At 41.5% G+C, this 23,566-nt stretch overlaps 1 protein-coding gene across 9 annotated transcripts in view; it reads left to right on the forward strand.

The window, feature by feature from the left end:
- Positions 1 to 23,566, forward strand: part of SCN8A (sodium voltage-gated channel alpha subunit 8) — a 115,788-nt gene that overhangs the window by 18,798 nt on the left and 73,424 nt on the right. For 5 of the 9 annotated variants that reach the window (XM_040642471.1, XM_040642474.1, XM_040642472.1 and 2 more), the window contains exons 2-8: positions 4,413 to 4,531; positions 6,561 to 6,650; positions 7,284 to 7,412; positions 9,147 to 9,238; positions 19,830 to 20,051; positions 21,073 to 21,136; positions 23,387 to 23,528. In XM_040642471.1, the coding sequence (XP_040498405.1) occupies positions 4,413 to 4,531; positions 6,561 to 6,650; positions 7,284 to 7,412; positions 9,147 to 9,238; positions 19,830 to 20,051; positions 21,073 to 21,136; positions 23,387 to 23,528 (858 nt within the window). Of the gene's footprint in view, positions 1 to 4,412; positions 4,532 to 6,560; positions 6,651 to 7,283; positions 7,413 to 8,897; positions 8,990 to 9,146; positions 9,239 to 19,829; positions 20,052 to 21,072; positions 21,137 to 23,386; positions 23,529 to 23,566 lie in introns of all 9 variants that reach the window. The other 4 variants (XM_040642476.1, XM_040642473.1, XM_040642477.1 and 1 more) reach the window with 1 other exon arrangement.

Below are 23,566 nucleotides of genomic sequence, written 5' to 3' on the forward strand. Positions count from 1 at the left end.
CATCATGTTATACAGCCCTCACCACTATCCATTTCTAGAGCTTTTTCATCTTCCCAGAAGGAAACTTATACCCATTAAACGGTCTCTACATTTCCCCTCCTCTAGTGCCTGGTAAACTCCATTCTACTTTCTATCTCTATGAATCTGCCTATTCCAGGTTCCTCATAGAAGTGGACCTGTCCCTTTGTGTCTGTCTTATTTCACTTAGCATGATGTCTTCAGGGTTCATCCATATTGTAATATATAAATTAATCTCATTCCTTTTTAAGATTGAATAATATTCCATTATATAGAGAGACCATATTTTGTTTATTCATCCATCATTGATGGACATTTAGGGTCATTTCTACTTTTGCAGCATTTTGAATAATGCTTTTTGTGTATGAGTTTTTGTGTGAATACCTGTTTTCAGTTCTCCTGGGCACATACCTGGGAGTGGAATTGCTGGGTCATATGGTGACTCTGTGTTTAACTTTTGAAGACTGCCAAACTGTTTTCCAAAGCGGCTGCACCATTTTGCAGTCTGCCAGTAATATGTGAGTGTTCCAATTTCTCCGCATCATTGCCAGCACTTGTTCTTTTCCATGTTCTTTTTTTTTTTTCCCATTATAATCATCCTGGTAGGTGTGAAGTGCTGTCTCATTGTGGTTTTATTTGCATTTCCTTAATGACTAATGATGTTGAACATCTTTTCATGTGCCTAGTGTCACATGAAGTTTGTCTGTCTGCCTTGTAGAAATGTCTACTTTAAAATTGGATTTTTTTTTTTTTTTAACTTTTTACTGTTGAGTTCTAAGAGTCCTTTTCTAGTCCGGCTGCTAGGCCCTTCTTAGATTCACAATTTGCAAATATTTTTTCCCATTCTGTGGGTTTTTTTTTTTTTTTAACCTTCTTGGTAGTGTCATTTATTGCACAAAATTTTGAATTTTGATGAAGTCTAATTTCTCTCTTTTTAATTTGGTTGCTTGTGCTTTAGATGTCACAAGTATGACACCATTGCCTAATTGAAAGATGTGACAATTTACACTCATGTTTTCTTCTAAGAGTTTTATCATTTTAGCTCTTACATTTAGATCTTTGATCCATTTTGAGTTAATTTTTATATAAGGTGTGAGGTAAAGGTCCAGATTCATTCTTTTGCATGTGGTTGTCCAATTGTTGCAGCACTGATTCTTGAAGGCTACTCTTTCCCCTTTGAATTGTCTTGGCACCCTTGTCAAAAATCAATTTGCATAGTTGTATGGGTTTATTTCTGAATTCTCAATTCTGTTCTATTGATAGATATGGCTATCTTTATGCTAGTACCACAGTCTTGATTACTATAGCTTTGTAGTAAGCTTTGAAACAGGAAAGTATGAGTCCTCAAATTTGTTCTTATTTTTCAAAATTGTTTTGGCTCTTTTGGTTCCCTTGCATTTCTATATGAATTGAGTATGAATTTTTCAACTTGTTAATTTCTGCCCAAAAAGGCAGTTGAAATTTTGATTGACATTGCATTGAATTTGTAGATTAGTTTGGGGAGTATTGCCATCTTAACAGCATTACATCTTCTAATCTCTGAGCACGAGTGCTTTCCACTGGTTTAGGTCTTCTTTAATTTCTTTTGATGATGTTTTGTAGTTTTCAGTGTACAAGTCTTATACTTCTTTTATTACATTTATTCCTAGGTATTTTGTTCTTTTGGATGCTCTTGTAAATGGAGTTGTTTTCTTAATTTCCTAATTTTTGGATTGTTTATTGCTAGTGTATGGAAATACAACTGATTTTTGTATAGTGATCTTGTATCTTGAAACCGTACTGAACTTGTTTATGAGCTCTGATAGTTTTGTGTGTATGTATTCCTTAGAGTTTTCCATATATAGGATCATTTCATCTGCAAATAAAAATAGTTTTACTTGGGGCGCCTGGGTAGCGCAGTCGTTATGCGTCTGCCTTCAGCCCAGGGCGTGATCCCGGCGTTCCGGGATCGAGTCCCACATCTGGCTCCTCCGCTGGGAGCCTGCTTCTTCCTCTCCCACTCCCCTGCTGTGTTCCCTCTCTCACTGGCTGTCTCTCTGTCAAATAAATAAATAAATAATCTTTAAAAAAAAAAAAAGTTTTACTTGCTTAATTGCCTTGCCTAGAACAACCAGTACAGTGTTGAATAGAAGTGGTGAGAAGGACATCCTTGTTCCTAATTTTAGGGAGAAAGCTTTCAGTCTTATCATTAAATGTGATATTAGCATGTGGATTTTTCATAGATGCTCTTTATCAGGTTAAGGAAGTTCCCTTCTATTTCTAGTTGGTTGGGTGTTTTTATTATAAAAGAGTATTGGACTTTGTTGAATGCTTTTTCTGCATCTGTTGAGATCGTCTAGTGGTTATTGCCTTTATTTTATTAGTATGTTGCATTGCATCAATTGATTGTCACATGTTAAACCATCTTTGCATTTCTGGGATAAATCCCACTTGATCATGGTGTATAATCCTTTATATATGCTGGATTCAGTTTGCTGGTATTTTGTTGAGGCTTTTGTGTCTATATTCATAAGGGATATTATGGTTTTGATTTTTCTTCTCGTGATGTCTTTGTCTGATTTTATATTAGGGCAAAACTGGCCTTACAGATGAGTTGGGAAGTGTGTCCTCTTCTATTTTTTGGAAGAGTTTGCAAAGGATTGGTATTAATTCTTTAAACATTTGGTAGAATTCATCAGTGAAGCCATCTGGTCTGGGCTTTTCTTTGTGGGGGTTCATTTTTTTAATGCAAGGTGCAGAAGAGTATTTATAGTACAATCCCATCTGAGAGAGAAAGAGAGTCTTTTTAAGGCTGTATCTGTGTGCGTGTATTTACACAGAAGAGTTCTGAAAAGATGCACAAAAAAAGATATATAAGGAACAAAGGTTATCTTTGGGTAATGAGATAGAACTTAAGTCTTCTGTGCCTTATATATAATTACAAGCATGTATTGCTTGACTTTTTTTTTTTTAAGAGCCTACTAAGAACGGCTAATCTTTGGCCATTTGCTCTTTTATCCGCACAGTGAGGTGCTAGTGCTGTGTGCTTGCTACTGGCCTTGTCTCCTTAGGAGCTCAGTCTCCTAGGCCCCTGCACCTCCAGCTTCATGGTCCGTGGCACCCCTTCTCTGTTTCTCCTCCATCAACACCGAATTACCTGTCAGTTCCCTGAGAACGACCCACAGTTATGTGCTACTGGGCCTCTGTACATTCCATTCTATTCCCTTTCCCTGCCAGCCTTCACCCTTTACCTGCCAGCCCTTCCCTTGTATCCTTGAAACCCTTTCCAAATACTAGTTACCTTTGTGAACACCTTCCAGCTCACTCTTCTCCCCTTCATTCTCTACCCAAGGGGAGAAAACACTCTCCCTCCTGTTGCCTCTCATTCATTACACATATTTTCGTTATTGAACTTTGTATTTACCCTGCATCGTAATTACTAGTTCGCATATATGTCTTCCCTAAAAGTACAGTTTTATCCAATTTTGTATCGCAGAGTTTAGCACAAAGTAGATGCTCAAAAGTACTTTGATGGAATTGAGTTCATGAGACAAGAAAAGGCATTGTGGGTAGTATGAGCAATGTGAGCAAAGGCCAAAGTTACGAGTTACTATAATATGTACTGGTTTGGCAAGACAGGAAGATTCATGTTGGGAAATATGGTTGAATGATTTTGGCAAGGCCGATTGATCGTGGAAGCCCCTAAAAGCCGGTAGAGTAGACTTGGTTAGTAAATACTGGCAGAATAAACAGCTCTTCTCACTTATTTCGATTCCTTGCTCAATTCTTTCTTCTCAGTAAGCGTACCCTGACCACCTCCTTTAAAACGGGTCACCTCTCCATTCACCCATCCCCTGACCCCTGCACTCTGTGTCTCCCCTTCCCTCATCTTCCTCCTTTTTCCATCGCACTTACCACGTTGTATATCATTTACTTATTCATTATGTTTTTTTATTTGTTGTCTGTCTTCCCCATTAGAATATAAGCTCCCTGCACCATGTAGCCTGTTTCCCAAGCACCTAGAACATTGCCTGGAACATAGTGGGGATATAGGAAACATTTGTTGGGTGAACAAATCCCAAGTTAATGAACTTCAGTGTCTTATCCAGAGCTGGCAGAGGACAGCCTAGGTATAGTTCAAATGGCTTTTTTCTGAAAGAAAGAAAGAGATGTATAGAAATGTGTAAAACTGCTAAGATCGTACCCACGGTATATTATGTATATAATCTGGGGCCGGGCAAGGGAGGGCGGGGAGGGAAAGAAAGCTACGGTGCCTTAAGGTTTCTTGCCTTAGAAACCAAACTAGGAAGTCGAAATTACAAGTACATTCGAGTTTATTTATTTCTTGCCTAGAAAAATGTTGTTGCGTGTGGTGATCCCATGCTTTAATAACTTCTCTTTTTCTTTCTCCACAGACCTTTGTAGTATTAAACAGAGGGAAAACTCTGTTCAGATTTAGTGCCACGCCTGCCTTGTACATTTTAAGTCCTTTTAACCTGATAAGAAGAATAGCTATTAAAATTTTGATACATTCATATCCTTTTCTACAAATGCGGAGTGAGTGCAGCATTCGCATGGTCACTGGTATATAGTGTATGTTTCTGAACTTTGACATTTGAATCGCATATTAAGTATTTTATCGGTAGTGTCGTTGACTGTCCCACCAGTCAGAAGTTTGAGTCAACATCTGCCAGCTCCTGAGCTGAGCTTCAGCAAATTCTTTTTTCCTAGGACAATATCATGGGAGTCTGGAATTTTGTTGGTATCATGAAGAGAGACAAATTAAGATGGTACCCCGTAACCGAAGTCTTACTTTTTAAAGTGCCCAGAGCTCAGTAATTTCATTCTGAAGCAAACGATTCAGTTTTTTAACACATACACACACACAAACACGAGTCCAGTATTAGAATTTTTTGGAAGGCCACTTCTTGAGTACAGAGTTGAATGAATGCTTTTAGAGATCTGCCTTGAATATTTCTGATTTCTTGAGCAATGAGCATGGAAAGTGCCTGAGATAGTTTCTCGGATTAAATGGTCTCCTCAGTACAGAGGTTTAGATCTGGATTGCAAGCCTGATATGAGTCTTCTGTGGTATTTTTACTCCCCTTCAACTGAAAATGCCAATTTATTCCTGTGGCCTGAATTTTATATCTTATTAATATAGGGGCGTGTATGACAGATGAAAAATCATGTGATGAGTTTAGCAACTTTTCACAGTGACTTTAAATTGTATGGTTGGTGTTTAGTTTGTCAGTCTTTAGTCCGGTGCCCCAAAGGGTATTGTATTCTCTGAGTAGGATGAAGAAAGTGGCAGTAGCGACTTATAAATTGGTTTGCTCAGCTCTTGCCACAGTTTATTAACTCTAAGAATTTAGCAGCCCAATTCTGAAATCTGTAGTTTACAAGGAACATTGTTCTGGAATAAATAATTCACAGTGGACTTCTTCCCCTTTTGTTCAGAAGACTGTGTCTTTTTCTCTTCTAATCGGAATGTGTTCTTATTCCTGGAAGAAAAATCGAGCTGAGGTGAAGAAAAATCCAGCTGTAAGAAGTATTTTTTCTTTTAAAAATTTCATTAGTAGAGTGAAGATGGTGAATGCCATTAGCAAGAGAGAGTTAGCAACAAATGAGATATGGCTTCTGTGCTTATGAAAGTGACAGTTTGAGTTTGAGTAATTCACATGCTGACCTAAAGGAGTTAATTTGTTTCTCAGTAGACAAGAACAGAAAGGCTGAGAAAAATCTTGGGTGGAACTGAAAAGGCGGCAAAATGGTTTGCTGTCCGTAAACATTCCCGGGCACTTTCAGAATGATCAGACGAATCTACCCCATCATCTAATTCTTAGGAGTATGGTGGTGCTTATGTCCTTGAGATCCTTACCCAACAGGCCATGACTGGCTTCCCGAATTGTTCAAATGCCACACGTAGCGGCTGTTACCTTCCCCTCTAAGGACAATTCAGCCCTTTGGAAAACTAGGGGGAAAAGTGAACCGTTACGTTCTACACCTGAAACTAATGTAACATTATGTGCCAACTGTACTGCAATTAAAAAAAAAACAAAAGTGAACCATTAATTGCATGTAGATTTTCAAATAACGAGTTATGCAAGATAAGGTAATTAACAATAAATGAGTATTGAATAATATAGATCAGACGTAATGTACTTTCTCACCTGATGACGTCGGCATCTGGTAGACTGGTAGATTTCTGGTTACTACGTGTACAGGTATTTAGAAGCTTTTTCCATAGCTGAGGCCAATGTGGCAAGAGTGGGGGGGATGTTTTACCCAAAAGAAGCAGAGCAGTGTCAGCCCTTTTGAAAGAAAGAGAGTGGCTGTCCTGCTGTGTCCACCCACAGCTCTCTGGTCAGGTGTGGGTACATACGGCAGCATTCTGTGTTCATGGTGGCTTTCACTATCGCCTCGCTGTTTCCTTGTCCTCTGTGCTTTGTCTCCTTTCAGGTTACTGACTTAATTCTCATGATACCCAATGTGAAATGTGTTTGCTTTCTGAGGAAGAGAACAGGCCAGATTTCGTGTATTCTCCCTTGACTCTTTTCTACAGTATTTAGCATGATCATTATGTGCACTATTTTGACCAACTGTGTATTCATGACTTTTAGTAATCCTCCTGAATGGTCGAAGAATGTGGAGTAAGTAGCTCATTTATTTATTTGTCTGCTTGCTTGTTTTAAAGATTCTTACACACCGAATCTTGCTTTGCACAGTTTATCCATCAAGGAAAAAAATTGGTTTTTTCCCACTCTTTACTTCACAGAGAGGGGTGAGGATCCATGTGGAATTTAGGAAATATCCTTAGAAGTCAACTCTAGAAAGAGAAAGTGCGCTCTGGAAGTTACTGCCTTTCACCTCCACCCTCTCCTGTGCTGGCCAGTGCCTTTGACTTGCTGCCCCAGCGCCATCTTGTACCCTCAGTTAGTCCCTCATGGCACTGCCTTCTTCTCCAACATGAGATTTCCTCTTTTTTTTTTTTTTTTTAACTTGTCTAAAGTTAGAAATAGCTCTGGGGCCTCCTCACCTGGTTCAAAATGACCACCTACTAGATGGCACCCAGTACAGCATTCCAAAGTTCTTGGTTTTGTGTTTCGGTAAGTTTTCTTCAAAGCATCCCTTTCTCTTCCTGCCTTCCTTTCTCCCGCATTGGCTGTGCCCGTTCTGTTTTGTCTAGTAGTCGAAGCCACACTTCAGGCACTGTTATCTTAAAAGATTCACTGAAAGTTTCTGTCTGTTCAGAAATTACCTCAAGCTCTCCATTTCTTTGACAGGTACACATTCACAGGGATTTATACATTTGAATCACTAGTGAAAATCATTGCAAGAGGTTTCTGCATAGATGGCTTTACCTTTTTACGGGATCCGTGGAACTGGTTAGATTTCAGTGTCATCATGATGGCGTAAGTTGTCTGCTTACTTTATTGATGTTCTTGGTGTGATTACGCATGTGTGGTTGTATGCCTGGTTGCGTTCGTAAGTGTGTTTGTGGCCAGTTAGAAGAGGCATTAGTGGATAACCGTAGAAGGCCAAACGGGCCTACGCCTGTGATTCTCGCTTGTGAGGGCAATGACAGCATGTTTATGTGGGAGAAGGTAAGCCAAGGCTTCGTGAAGGTAGCAAGTGATTTTCCCATCGACGTGCTCTCGTATGTTCTCTGCCCTTACAACACTGACCAAGGTTTGCATTCTTATTACCATGGGGCCTTGGTGAAGACTTGACATGTTTTAGGTGTTAACCTTAAGCTGAAAATCAGTTTCCTGGGTATGTTAGTTATAGCACATGTAATTTCATGAGGCTGGTCCAGATGTTGCAGACTTGAGAGCACATTTGAGAGTGGAAACATGAGCCAAAGTATTCAGACTGGTTACTTCCTGAGGAAGTACTGACCAGGACTTGACACTATCGCGAGAGAGCAGCGTACCTCCACAGCAGTATGCTAGCTGCATGTATGCATCCCTGTGTCTCTTTGGGAAATGTAACTGATGATAGAAGACTTAGAGCAGACTTCATCATTTGTACTTTCGGGTGGGGAAGCACTTTGTGGTACGGTGGGGAGTAGGGGTGTTGTCTAGATTGTGTGTGTGTGTGTGTGCAGGTGTGTAAGAGATCGAGTACGTTTGTATATATATGGGTCTGAGCATCAGAAAGATGTGTTTCAACTGTAAAATGTGAATGAATGAACGATATGCATTGAATATTTGAAACGGAGACTTTGACTTTCTGTTATATCAAGGCAATTTCTAGCTTTCCAACATTACGAATACGCACTGGTATTCATTTAAAATTGAAGTGTCCTTGCTGGGCACAGAGCTGGTGATAAAGTGGGCACTTAACACACTATTTGCTTCGATCCCATGATCCTGAGCCCTGCCTTTGTACGTCACTGCAAAAATATGCGTACGACTCCTGGATAAGTCATATCTACAGACATGTAGGCACTTTTGCCGTTGTCAACTAGGGAGTTATTTAATGTAAATTTGTTTTTATGGGCTTCTGCTGCAGAAATTTGCCTCCTTTTTCCTAAGAAATTGTTCACAAAGCTTGGAGACATAAGCCTTTGATAACTCCTGGCCTTTCTTTTTACTGAAAATAACGAATGGACCGAGAGTAGTCCTTCTGATTGGGGTCTACACAGCACGATGCTGATTAAGAGAGTAAGCCCTCAGAACCTCCTGGTTGGATCAGTTCTTTCAAATATTCTTTTGAATTCTCTTTGTCCAATTGAAAAAAGAAATGTGTTCTTTAAGTGTTTGTATTTTGAAATTTTCTTTTTCAACAACAAAAAGAATGAAATCATAGCTTGTGTATAAGACCCTTTCTTCCCCCCATTGTCAAACCCTCGCCCAGTGGTACCATTACAAGTTAACTTTGGTTTGATTCTGCAGGTATATAACAGAGTTTGTAAACCTAGGCAATGTTTCAGCTCTACGCACTTTCAGGGTACTGAGGGCTTTGAAAACTATTTCGGTAATCCCAGGTAAGATGGCCCGGGGTTGGTGTTAGGTGTTGGGTTAGGGCCCTGACGTGACGTATTGTACTTTTTGTTTTGTTGTGGTTTTGTTTTTTTTCCTTCGGTGTTTGTGTTCGTGTCTGTGTTTGTCATTTGTGTTTGTGTGTGACCTCCCTTACTACAGATATGTGACAGAGTTTGTGGACCTGGGCAATGTCTCAGCGCTGAGAACATTCAGGGTTCTCCGAGCTTTGAAAACTATCTCTGTAATTCCAGGTGAGAAAATTTACACACAAAACTGACTGCCTCATCTCCTCTTTCCCTTCCATTCATTTTGTCCACCACATTCTAAACCGGTGTCAGCACACTTGATATGGCCTTGCATTACGCATGTTTTTCCTGGGAGACGTTCTCTGGAATGGCCCTCTGGCCCTAAGGCAGTTTCAGTGGCAGCGCTTTGCGAGGCATGCAGCCCCATTGCATCCATGCTTTGAAAAAGCACGTGCTTAAAAATCACTTGGATCCTCCAATATCTGAAAAAAATTGTCACAGAGCTAGCTGTCTCTTGGAACATAAGTCATTTGCTTCCTGGCCTCATGGAATTACAGTAAATTTAACATTCACCGTCATCCCATTGCTTGTGATTTCTAGGCTTCCTGTCGCATGGTTTGCTGATGGGATGTTATTCAATGAACTATACTTTTATTGTTACTGTGTTAATGGAATTATTTAACCACAGAAGACACCTACCCTGTTAACTAGTCCAGTTTTAGAGCCAAATTGAAGAGCCTTGGAGTTAGTGAATGAACTTTAGTAATCACAGTCACATCCTATTGCTGTCTGTTTCACTGGAGTAAGAATCAGTAGACCTCTACTATGTGTGTATTCAGAGGCCATTCTCAAACACAAATCCCAATGAAAGCTTGTGCAGATGCTGTTAAAAAAAGTGAAAGGTAAGACAACATACATGCGTCTGAACGTACGGGCAAACAACAAGGACAGGAACTTGAGAAGAAAAGGGAATCAATCAGTGGGTGGTTGGGAAGTAGTTAATTGACAATCGTTTCATAATTTTTGCCTTTTTCTTTTCGGTCCTGGTTGAGCTAGCCCGGTGGTTCTTCACAAAAGGTTTTGGATCCTTTTGAGAATCAGGGGGAAGTTCCCGGACCCCGCTGAAACCCATCCATGAACCCCATGTTAAGATCCTTAATTTAATTTAAATCCTAACTACCAGATAGTGCTTAACTAATTTTTCTAAAGGCCGGTCTTGAAATCTGGAAGGAAAGACATTTGAGTAAGCCTTGGGAGCCTGAGGCCCACGGGCAGGCACGTGGCAGAAATCAAGAGTGTGTGGTTGCCGACTGGACTCTGGTTCCGTGCAGGGGCTTTCAGGGAAGACTCCCAAGGGACCAGGCTTCCCACTGCAGTTTTGTAGAAACAGGGACATGAAGAACAGAGGCATCCTGTTCCTGGTGTCACGTGGCTCTTCTGGCGGCTGACTCAGAAATATTCCTCTCTTCCCCTTTTCAACTTCATCTAAATATCAGACACAGAGAGAGGGAAGCACAAATGCAGAGTCCTGGAAAGGGCTGACTTGGAATGTAGCTTTCTGAGAACCTCAAGGAAGGTAAACCTCAGTTTCTCCATTTACAAATCTGGGCATGAGGTGGGCCGGTAAATTTGGGCCCTACTAAAAATGAATTCTTTTACAGTTACCAATGGGAGCTTTCTCCCTCTCAACTAGAGGCTAGGCATCAGTTGGAGTATATTCTTGGCAAAAAAAACTACAACCCTGACTTATCAAGGTTCAGTTCCTAGCCATTTTAAATCCGTTTGACAAAAAAGCGAAGCTCGTTCTCCAGGCAGCCTCAGGCAGCTCATTGATGGTGATTTAACCCTTGGGCAGCCTTGTCTTATTTCTTCAGGCATCTGAAGCACCAAATCTTTACTTTCGTTTTCCCTCTGCTCTCTTTCTTCTCTGGCCTCTTTTAAATATGATCCCATGTTTTCTGCTCACTTCCCCCAACATACTCTGCAAGGCATCTGTCTCTTTATGTTCTTGTGATCTGAAAACTTCTCTTCCAGAATTAAATTGGAAAGCTGCATTCTGTTCACTAACTAGGGCAGCAGATGCTATCTCTGGTCTAGCTCTTAGCTCCTGTCTGCTGTATGGATAGCTTCTGACCACAGCATTTCTGCAAGGTAACTCTTGACTGGCGTCATATTACTTATCCTTACTATTAACCCATTGATCTATCTATCTATCTGTCTATAAAATATATTTATAAACACATGGTAGTGCTCCATAAATGATTTTAGTGTAGCAATTATTATTATAAAGAAGAAACCTAAACCCAAAGAAAGAGTTTGTATCAAGGCTTAGACCTCAGCTTCACAATTTGAAATAGATTCCTGATTCCTGTTTCTAGAAGCACCCCCACTCGAGCTGGCTTTGCAAAGTTAACTGGGACGCAAAATAACTTGAAGGGATAATAAAGCCATAATAGATCTCTATCAGTGAGTGGTATGATTGATACTTGAATTAAAATGCGACGCTTTATGCCAAGTCCTCTCACTCCCCGTACTATTTATAGAGAACTATTGCCCTGTTCCTACCTGCCTGTTAACCAGCTCTCCTTTCAAGATGGGAGCACCATCGTATGAGTCACTAGACCTGGTGCCATCTCGATTGGAAATCTCAGTCATTCTGACTCTGTCGTCGAGCCAGGCCTTACTGCCCTCTTAGTGAAAGCCATTGTAGTGCATACCAGGCTTTCTCATGGATCAGTTCAGCGGGACTGGTGCTCTCTTTGCCTTTTCCTGTTCCCAGTTTGATTGTAGGCTTTTGCTGAAGCTGCCGGAAGCAGAAGCAAGAGCAACCACAGAACTGACGTGGGGTCTGCAAGATCCCACGAAGGCTTCAGCTCCCTTCATGAGAGCGTTCCGTTCCTGGAGAACTCACCCACTCACCCGGGCTGACGCTGCCATCCCTCTTAGCACTTTGGTAGATAGTCCAAATGTGTCAGCGAGGTCAGGACTCCCAGAAGATGGGATAACGCAGTGTGTCGGTTAACTGCAGCCTTTTGGATAAGGGGTGCTTTGATTTAGAGCCTTCTGGTGACTTAGAAAAGACCAAACCCACATTCTGACCCTTTTTATTTGCTGACTGAAGACCTAGATATGTATCACACATGGTTTCCCTTTTGCTTCAGAGACCTTGGCTTGAAGAACAGTGTATGCAAACGGCAGTTACAGGAAAAGACCTTTCCTACATTTCTTTGGTCCAGAATTTGCTGGATTTGACTTGACATTGAAGTATTCTGTGTAGAAATTCATGTCTTAAAACTTTGTTTTCAGGGGGCGCCTGGGTGGCTCAGTTGGTTAAGCGTCTGCCTTCGACTCAGGTCATGATCCCGGGGTCCTGGGATCGAGCCCCACATCAGGCTCCCTGTGCAGCGGGGAGCCTGCTTCTCACTCTCCCTCTGACCCTCCCCTGCTCATGCTCTCTCTCTCTCAAATAAATAAATAAAATCTTTAAAAAAAAAAAAAAACAACTTTGTTTTCAGGGTGCTTGGGTGGCTCAGTCGGTTGATCGTCCGACTCTTGGCTTCAGCTCAGGTCATGGTCTCTGGGTGGTGGGAGTCGAGCCCCGCATCAGGCTCTGCGCTCAGCACAGAGTCTGCTTGTCCCTCTCCCTTTGCTCCCTCCCCTCATCTCTCTCTCTCTCTCAAATAAATAAATAAAATCTTTAAGCAAGCAAACAAACAGAAACTTTGTTTTGGCTTTATATTCATTTGGGGCCTGGGCATAAAAATGAGCTTCTGAGTGACTTTGCCAGAAGTTTCATCTTCTACGTGTTTTAACCATGTGCCACAGGACCGACATGCCCAAAGATAGGGTGGAAATCTCAAAGCAGGAATCTGAGGCTTTTCCTATTGAGTAGCATTTAGTGGTGTAAATAAATCCAGTTGGGACAGCCTTACTGGCCAGTTCTACTCATTTCTATCATCATTTCAGTGACTCCCAAAAAGCACTCCTTCTGTATTTGCCAGCACTAGTTTAATATCATTTTGCTTTCTTTAGAGTTATAATTTTTTTATTATTTTTCTCTTTGATTTTTTATTTCTGTGCTTTCATTTCTGTTACTTTCTCTCCGTACCTGTGGTATCAGATAAGAAGCAGGAAAAATGGTGGGCCCTTCTCCTTCCCACCCCGGTATTCACAAAGAAAGCGTTTTCTTTAGACGTATGCATTATGAATATGGCAATTTCTGCTGCCCAGTGAACGGGGATAGAAAGTGTTTTCAGGCTATATTTAGACTCCTTGTTTCCTTTATAATATTCTAGTTATTAATCCAATTGCTTTTGTATTTCTCCTTTTCCCATTGCTTCTCAGGAAAGGTAACAAGTTGAACACAGTGGTCGTATGTGGGAAAACCCTGGAGTCTCACAGGATCCCACTGACCCACCTTTGGGAGCTAGTTAAAATTTTGCTCAGACTTTGTGATACAAATCTGGTCTTGAGTAAATAAATCTATCTCCAGATCTCTCCCCAATTATTCTTGATCCAAAGAACCCTCACAGATGTCATCATGAGGCTTGAACCTGCTGCAGGATAATTGACGTGGCACAACCTAAATCTAGAGCTTGTCTGGACCAAGCCAGACTTTGGGAATTGGGGAACTTTTCTCCCCCGGGCTGAGAACTGCTTGGTACCGCTCCTGAGCCCCATTCCAATGTTACTTTTGTAGAATTAGCTCATGTTGCTTCAAACCAGACAAGTTTCTCAACCTGAGCCACAAGCTAGAAAATATAAATTTACTTTATAATCCGGCATCACCGCTGTGGAAGATTTTGACCCCAGTGTACATGGCTGATTCCTCTGGACCTGGCACGTCCACAGGCTTTGTTCATCTGTCCGACGGCTTGCTGGACGTCGTGAAAGGTGACGGGAGGTTCAGAGGTGCCTTTGGATGTAGAGGCTTCACCTGCTTCTCAGAATTCCGCTCTGGTAGCTGCCATTTCTGTACGTTGGGTCTGCCTGTCTTTCTTGATCCGTAGTAAATGTATTAACCGCTTCTGCTCAGGCTCATCCCAACGCTAGTTAATGTTCGCCTTTTCCAAGAGTTCTCGCTGTCCAATCTGCCCCCACGTGGCTTCTGCTGCACCCTCTGTTGTGTAGGAGTTGTTTGAAGGAGCATTCTGCTGTGTTTGGGATAATCAGTTTTCAGTCAGTATCTTGCTTGTTCTGGGCTGTGGTGTTGTGAGCCAGTAGAAGAAGTGAGGCAACTTCTCCTCAGAGCCAGAACAGTGGCATTTTCTGTTCTCGCACGCATCAGGTCAGGAATTCTACCAGCAACTTCTTACTTTATTGACCTCTGTTGGCGATAGCAGGAAGCACTTTTGCCTGGCTGCGTTTTCTAGTGAGCGTCGGTCGCTGCTGGCAAGACTATAGAGCTTGAGCTCAAGAAAGGCGTTATATGAAAGACCATCAGGTACATGAAAAGATGCTCAATATCACTAGTGATCAGGGAAATGCAGATTAAAACCATAATGAGATAGCACCTCACACCAGTTAGAACGGCCATCATCGAAGAGACGAGACAGCAAACGCTGGCATGGACGTGGAGAAAGGGGAACCCTTGCACACTGTTGGGATTCGTAAATTGGTGCAGCCACTATGGGAAACAGTATGAAGGATCCTCAAAAATTAAAAATAGAACTACCATATGATCCAGCAATTCCACTTCTGGGAACATATCCAAAGGAAACGAAAACACTAACTCAAAAAAGATATCTGCACCCCATGTTCATAGCAGCATTATTTACAGTAGCCAAGACATGGAAACAATCTAAGTGTCCATTTATGGTGGAATAGATAAAGTTGTGAGATATATACACAATGGAATATTATTCGGGTATAAAAAAACGAGGAAATCCTACCATTTTTGACAACACGGTTGGACCTTGAAGGCATTATGCTCAGTAAAATAAGTTGGACAGAGAAAGACAAATAAATCCTGTATAATCTCACTGATGTGTGGAATCAAAAACAAACAACCTCATAGAAAAAGAGATCGGACTTGTGGATACCCAAGGCAGGGTGTGGGGGGAGGAGGAATTGGAGGAAGGTGGTCAAAAGGTACAGACTTCCAGGTCTAAGAAAGAAAGTGCTAGGGATGTAATGGACAATATCGTACCTGTAGCTGACATCGCTGTATGACACATAGGGAAGTTGTTAACAGAGTAACTCCACAGAGTTCTCATCACAAGCAAAATTTTTTTCCTTTTTTTCTTTTTTTCCCCCTTTTCTTTTTACTGTATCTATATGAAAAGGTGGATTTTAGCTAAAATGCTGGTGGTAATCATTTCACGATATATATAAATCGAACCATTATGATATGAAACGTCTCCAGTGATATATGACAATTATTTCTCAATAAAACGGGGGGAAAAGAGAAAGAAAGAAATGCATTGAGAGCCTCATCTCCATAACTTGCTGTTGATGTCTGCGAGTATGGTCATTCCCAATCATCAACCCTAACGGAAGGAAGAAGAGTCTTAGCGGAGGCCAGGTGACCCGGTGACCATTTACATTTAACACTGCCGTGTAATTGGGTGTCTCCCTCGGCACGCTAACATTACGCCACGCCACCTTTCTTCCTGTGGGACCTGGATGAAAATCTTGGAGAGTGAACTTTTTAGATAGCCATAGTTAGTGTTATTTAGCAGTTATTCTTGCGTAATTAAGATTTGTTTCTCTGAGCCCCTGTGAAGTAAAAAGCAGCTGAATACCATTTCCAACTTAAGTTTTTACTTCAAACTTCATGAAAGCTGGAAGAACGCTCACCAAGGAGTTGCTCTAAACCTCAGACTTCAGAAGAAAACACTTGAAGATTTTTTTTTTTTTAAGTCTTCTTGACTCATGTTTACAGATTTCTTCAGCAATGATTTCTGGTTTATGGAGAAAAGATTTTAAACCAGCTGACTGAGAGCGTTTAGGTCTATCCCCAGGAAAATGATGAGTTCCATGTATGGTTGGTGTGTTAGTCGAAATCTTTGGTTGCAAGTGGAGGAATACATGAAGGGCTGGAACACTTTTGGGCTTCTGGAAGCCAGCAAAACCAGAATGCAGAGCCAGAAAGCTCCAGATACCAGGAAGTATTTTTTTTTTTCATGTTCTTTCTCTCCACGTGTCTATTTCCTTTTTCAATCTCTTAGCTTGCTAACTGCCTTTACTTCTCAGACATCCTAATATAATGACAGAATATGGCTACCACTTAGTTCCCAAATTTCCACGTCATCATTCCTTCCACTTGAAAAGACTACTGGACTGTCTTTAGTCCCATTCTAAGTCCCCAGAGGAAAGGATCAGGATTTAGGTCAGATGTCCACCCTGACACCTATAACCTACTCACAGATAGTCACTTCCTACAAATAAGGCTGCTGGGGGGCCAGCTTTATAAAACAGGGGATAATTTGAGCCTCATGGCCTGGAATTTCCATTATATGGGCTTGGAACTGTCCAGAGAGTTCCCAGCCCAGGAAAATCAGATTAAACTATGCTAAAATTGTATGGGTTTTTTTTTATTTGATTGATTGGTTGATATCACAGATGCTTCGGTTTGACTATTTTGTAGTATTATACTCTTGTTAGTAATACAAATGACAGTTTACAGCTCCTTTCTCAATTCATTTAAAATGGAAATAGAAATGGCCTTGAACAATCATCCAGTGTTCAGATCAGTGATTGTCTGAACCATTCAGGGGAAATATAAGCTCTTCTTAAAGAAATCCAGGAAAAGAAACTACAACCATTCTTCAGTGACCTATTCACCTATTTTTTAAAATCATGCTTTGACTTTGAAAACAGAACTTAGGAACCTAGAATTGAATTATTGACCTAGTATAGACCCACCTCGACCAAGCCAAATACTTTCCTATGAAAGGACTTTCCTATTCCTCAGCAACTTATGCAAATAAGGCCCATAATACTGGAACAACATTTACTTCTTGATGGTTGCTTTCTATTTTATACCACCAGTATCTTCTTATCTGTGTGACTATGATACAGTTTTCAGGGCCTTCCGAATAAGATTGAAATTGCAGCTACTTAATCTCGAAGAAATAAATATCTCTGCCCTATTTTGAAAGACTTCTAAAGAAGATTCTTCAGCTTTTCCTATACTGCCCACTGCCACATACTCCTGTGTTTATCCACATTCTGTGTATAAGAAAATGAGGTGGGACCTTGAATTCGTTCTGATATACGTGGATCATAGCTAGTGACTGAGCCAGGACCAGAATTTCTGCTTTCTGATTTCCTGTCTGGTGCTCTTTTTGTTTTTTGTTTTTGTTTTTGTTTTTTGTTTTTTTTTAAGATTTTATTTATTTATTTGACAGAGATAGAGACAGCCAGCGAGAGAGGGAACACAAGCAGGGGGAGTGGGAGAGGAAGAAGCAGGCTCATAGTGGAGGAGCCTGACGTGGGGCTCGATCCCGTAACGCCGGGATCACGCCCTGAGCCGAAGGCAGACGCTTAACCGCTGTGCCACCCAGGCGCCCCTGGTGCTCTTTTTGAACAGTCTTTTTTTTTTTTTTTTTTTTTAAGATTTTATTTTGAGAGAGAGAGAGCACTATTGGGGGGAGGGACACAGGGAAAGGGAGAAGCAGACCCCCTGCTGAGCAGGAGAGCCTGCCGCAGGGCTCAATCCCAGGACCCTGAGATTATGACCTCAGCCGAAGGCAGACACTTAGCCAACTGAGCCACCCAGGTGCCCCTGCACAGTCTTATGAGGAGAAAAGAATCCGGTTAGAAATGTCTTGAGTCCTATGCCTTGAATGTAGACAAGCTCTTAATGCCTTTGGTGGCCACAGTCTCTATGGAAGGTCCATTCTATAAGAAAACACAGGCCTTTGCATACTTTTGTATCTCTATAGTCTTAATTCATAGCTCTTTTTTCTTTAATTCCTCTCAGATCCCTTTCAGAGTATCTGTGTGAGAGGAAAGAAAATGTCTCATTCGTTTGCTCTTTCAATAAAAATATGTTAAGTGCATGCTTTGTGCTAGGTCCTGTGCACAGCATGCATTACTATTATTGGACTCAGATAGAAAATTCTATTGAATTCAACTTTGAAAATTCCAGGTGGTTACTTGCAAAATACAGCAAAGAACCAGTCATGTCCATACTCCCCATTAGATCACCATGATACGAGGTTAGCCATGCCGCGTTGCTATCCCAGTCACATCTCTTTGAGGAGGGCAACGTCTGGAACGGTGATAGCTTGCAAGCATTAAGTGTCAGGTGCTATACTTGGTGTTTTACGTTCATTATCTTATTTAAGCCTCACAACAACCTGGTGAGGGGTATTGTAAGTACCTTCTTATAGATGAATAAACTGAGGTTCTGGCAAAAATGGTTAACATTTGAGCCATTTACTGTGTTCCAGGTACTGTGTTAAGTGCCTGTATGAATTATGCTTAATCCTCACAAGAGCCCCATGATACTCAACTATCTTTATTCCCATTTTAAAGATGAAAAAAACTAAGATTCAGGTCATATTAGTAACTGGTCTTAGTTAAGAGTAGTAATTATGCACCTAGCTTCACACTTCAAAGCCAAGATTAGGATTTCTCTTGAATTTTAGTCTAATATCCCTTCCTTCGGCAGTGGATCAGGGGTGAGCTCACTCTTGAGGCCTGTGTGTCTGCGTCCTGTCTGCCTCGCATCTATCCTGGCACACTGGCCTCCCTGGAGTGAGTGCTCAGTACTGTGTTGGCCACTTCCTACAGATGGCTTGACGTCTGGGCAGGCCCAGGAGAGCCTCACACAGCATTTGTTTTGACCCAAACATCGTGAACCCACCGCCATGTTTTCCTGTGTCTCCTATCACTGATACCTCCATCGCAGTTAAGAAAGCTACCCGCAGGTTCAAATGTGAACCAGCGGCTTCTATTTAAACCTCAAATTCAAGTGGGCTAGTTGTTTTTTTTATTTTGTTTTCAATCTAGGACAGAAAAAAAGGTCAGTTATAGAGAATAGGGCATGTATATGGTCCGGAGGTGTATTTGTAAATGGAAAGACAAACTGGAAATACTGGGTTGATAATAATTAACCTTTTCAATACATTGGTATATCCAGAACTCTTGGGAAAATATTTATCGTACTTTCCCACAACTTGGCTTTTTTAAACTTTGCAGTAGTTCTCTGTCCAACCAGGAAACCTCCTCAATTCCTGATCTTCCCGTTTGTTTATTCAGTGAATATTTACTGAGTACCTGCCATGGGCTAGGCAGTCTAGGACAGTTGTGAATGAGACAGACGTAAATAATTAATTATAAGCATGATAAATGCTATAGAGGAAAGTATAAGGTGCTATTAAATTATTAAAAATAATGGGGGAGGGAGACGAATTGGAAGTCAGGGAAGGCTTTCTGAGGGAATTCCTATTTAAGCTGAGCCTGAAGAATGAAGAGGAGTTAGGCGGGTAGGACAGGGGAATGGAAGGAAGCATTCCAGGCAGAGGGAAGAGCGTGTATGATCGCTCTGAGGCAAGTAAGAGCCTGGCGCATATGAGGAGCTAAGCAGCAGTCAGACTCAGGAGAGTACTTCCCGGAGGAAAAGAGCCGCATGTTGGAGAAGGAACTTTCTTTTTCTTCTTAAAAAGTGTTGACTTACGAATTGATACTTCTGGAAAAATGGATAATATTGCTGGCCTGTAGTTATTCCCATGGCATAAGAGAGAAAGTGGCCATGGTTCAAGGGTGGTGCTGTGGGGAGGAGTAGAAGCCAGTAGCTAAGAGGGAGGCTGGGGGAGGTGGGGAGCGTTCTGACGCGACTCTGATTCCGAGGCTTCTATCTCCTCAGGCCTGAAGACCATTGTGGGTGCCCTAATCCAGTCCGTGAAGAAGCTGTCAGATGTGATGATTCTGACAGTGTTCTGCCTGAGTGTGTTTGCCTTGATTGGACTGCAGCTGTTCATGGGCAACCTGCGAAACAAGTGCGTTGTGTGGCCCATAAACTTCAACGAGAGCTATCTGGAAAATGGCACCAAAGGCTTTGATTGGGAAGAATATATCAACAATAAAAGTAGGTGGCCCCTTCTCTGCAAGGGGCAAAGACAAGTCTGTCTCCAATTTACATGGTCTGAAGCCATCACTGGGCTATAAAAAGTAGTTGGGGTGAGAAAGGAAGCCAGTGCTCCCGCAGTGGCCTGAGGAAGTTACTCCCTGTCCTCGGGGTAGGGTTGTATTCAGAAGCGCTCTCTGGGTTTTCTCTCCCCTTTAAAACCCAAAATGAAACTTTACAGCCTTTTCACAGGCACCCCTAAACTTTTGCTTTGAAAATCAGGCTTAGGAGTTCGATAAAAATACCTTTTGCCTTGGTTGGGTTACCTCAGATGGTTCAGAATATGCCTCGTAGGCTCTCTTGTCTCTGGTGTGGGGAGTCCGGTGATCTCCTAGTAGCCATTTGAGCCCCTCACACTGAAGGAGTTTTAATAATTTCATTTCAGGAACCACAGCACTTGTGTCTGCACTAAGTGTGCTGGTACTTCCATAGAATAATGGGGAAAAGTTAGCAGTCTCACTGTTCATCACCCCTGAGGAACTAAAGGCAGTTAAGTAGCCGTAAGAAAATGTTGCAAAGGCCATTTCGGGGACACATACAGGAAAGGGGAACGTGCCTCCAGTGAATACAGGACAGTGTAATGTGATCAGTGAGGGTTCAGCTTATCTTTGGTTAAGAGAGCTTTTAAGGACAGAGGCTAAAGTTGTATAGAAGAGGAGTAAAAAGGTCAGAAAACTCACTTTCAGACCCCTTAGACTCGAGTACCAGAAACTGGCATATAGATTTGAAATACGAGTGGAGGTCAAGTGTCTGTGAAAAGGACATTGGATTAGGACTATATGGTAGCACTTTTCATTTTTAAGTATATATAAGAAAATAATTAATGGGAAAGAATTCTTATCAGGTTTTACTCTGTCAGAAAAGATTTATATGAGCTAAAATCAATGACTGTTCCTGCCAGGCTAGTTAGGAACAGTGTAACCTTATTCTCTCATTCACTTAAATCTGCCTTATTCATTTCCTGCTCTTCAAACTTTTCTAGCAAATTTTTACATAGTTCCTGGCATGCTGGAACCTTTACTCTGTGGGAACAGTTCTGATGCTGGGTAAGTAGCTCACCTAATTTTATTCTTCTCCCTTAAAATAATGTGTCAGATGAAAATGGACAAAATTTTCACTTTTCTCTGTGCTCATGTAGTAACTGGGTCTGACATATTGGTTGACTCAAATTTTCTTCCTGTTTCATATTTGTCCATCCAACATTGGCATTTCACGTTCATAGGTGAACGTGCCTATAGTCTCGGGGCAAAATTAAAAATGTAAAAGGCTAAGGATAGAATCTATAACACCAGGTACCTTGCCTATCTCTTGTAGACTCCCCTCATTCTATTATAACATGACGAATAAAATACAGAGTAGGGACACTGTCTTAACGATAGATTAGTACCAAGGACGACCCAAAACATACCAGGCCTGACAGCATGGGGAGGGAACAGAATAGCAGCATAGTATTCTTTCCGTTTCTTAAGAAGATTTTATTTATTTATTTATTTATTTATTTGAGAGAGCAAACGCACCCACAAGTGGGGGGGTTCGGGGAGGGTAAGGGGGGGGGGAGAAGCAGACTCCCCGCTGAGCACGGACCTGAAGTGGGGCTGGATCCCTGGACTTGGGGGTTATGACCTGAGCTGAAGGCAGCCTTTTAACCAACTGAGGAGCCCAGGTGTCCCCTTTTTTTCCCCATTTTTAAAAAATCGTGAGAAAATACATAGAACATAAGATTCACTCTTGTAACCATTTTTAAGTGTCTAGTTCAGTGGCATCAAGTACATTCACAGGGTTGTACAACCGTCACCACCATCTGTCCCCAGTACTTTCCATCTTCCCAAACTGAGACCGTACCCATTAAACACTAACTCCCCATTTCCCCTCCCGCTCCCAGGCCCCGGTCGACCACCCTGCACTTTCTGTCTCTGTGATTTTGACGACTCCGAGCACGCCATGTACGTGAGGTCACACGGTGATTGTCTTTTTGTGACCGGCTTCTTTCACTTAGCACCATGTCCTCAAGGTTTACCCACGTGATAGCATACGTCAGAATTTCCTTCTTTTGTAAGGCTGAGTGATGCTCCATTGTCGGTATATACCACATTTTGTTCATCCATTCATCCGTCAACAAACGCTCGAGTGGCTTCCATACTTTAGTTATCGTCAATAATGCTGCTATGAGCACAAGTGTATAGCAACATAATGTGAATCTTGATTCTGCTACTTTTAGCTCTGAGACTTTTGGCAAGCCTTTCAACTTAGGTGAGCCTCAATTTCGTCATCTATAAAATGGATTTAATAAGTCAAGTTCTCACTTCCTCAAAGGGTTATTGTAATGATCCAATTACGTAACATACGTGAAAGTGCTTTGTAAACAGAAAATTATATATATGTGAGGGTGTCAAATCATTATGCAGAGTATACTTGGTCCTCTAGGAATTAGTGTTTTAAGATGACCATGACAACTAGAAGTCCGTTTAATTTCTGTATTGAAGTAGATACTAGAAATTACATTGAAATAAATATCAGGTGAGTCTAAAAGCAGACCTGGTAAAACCAAGGTCACTGAAATCCCCAGTATGACTTAGGTTGTCATGAAGGTTGAGTATTAAGAGAACAGAGATGATTAAGAGGAACTTATAGCAGGCCATTTGTCATTTGGGCTGGTAGCTAAGATGAATTTGGTTGAATTGCACATTGATGTGTATCTAGGACAGTGATTCTCAAATTCTGGCATGCACAAGAATCACCTGGCATGCCTCTTTAAAATGCAGATTCGTGGCTCCCGTGTCCAGAGCTTTTATTCCCAGGTCTGGGTAGGATATAGGAATCAGCGTTTTTAAGAGGCATTTTAAGAGGCATGCCTGGTGATTCTGATCCTGGGCTGTTCCCAGAACATCGTTGTTGTTTTTTTTTTTTTTAAGTTGACCTGACCAGGGAGGCCTGGATAGCTCAGCCAGTTGAATGTCTGCATTTGGCTTAGATCATGACCCCAGGGTCAGAGGACTGAGTCCCTCATTGGGCTCCTTGCTCGGCGGGGAGCCTGCTTCTCACTTTGTCTGCCACTCCCCTTATGCTCTCTCTCTCTCTGTCTGACAAATAAATAAAATCTTCAAAAAAAAAAAAAAAAGTTGACCTGACTTCTTTGTTCTTTCTCCTTCTTCTTCTCTCTCTTTTTTTAAATACCTGTGTGTTGGCCTGACTTTCTAGACGGTTACTTATTATCTCCATAGTCCTGGAAATGACCTAGAGTTAATGATTGGGTAGAATTATGTTGAAAAGCGCTGAACTTCCCTTTCTTTTCTCAGGCAATGCCCAGAGGGATACCAGTGTATGAAAGCAGGAAGGAACCCCAACTATGGTTACACAAGCTTTGACACTTTCAGCTGGGCCTTCTTGGCATTATTTCGCCTTATGACCCAGGACTACTGGGAAAACTTGTATCAGTTGGTAAGTAGTAACACCTCTTTTTTTGAGTATTGCCTTTT

The sequence above is a fragment of the Ursus maritimus genome, unplaced genomic scaffold (assembly GCF_017311325.1).
Source record: "Ursus maritimus isolate PB19 unplaced genomic scaffold, ASM1731132v1 scaffold_26, whole genome shotgun sequence".
Taxonomy (NCBI): Eukaryota; Metazoa; Chordata; class Mammalia; order Carnivora; family Ursidae; genus Ursus; species Ursus maritimus.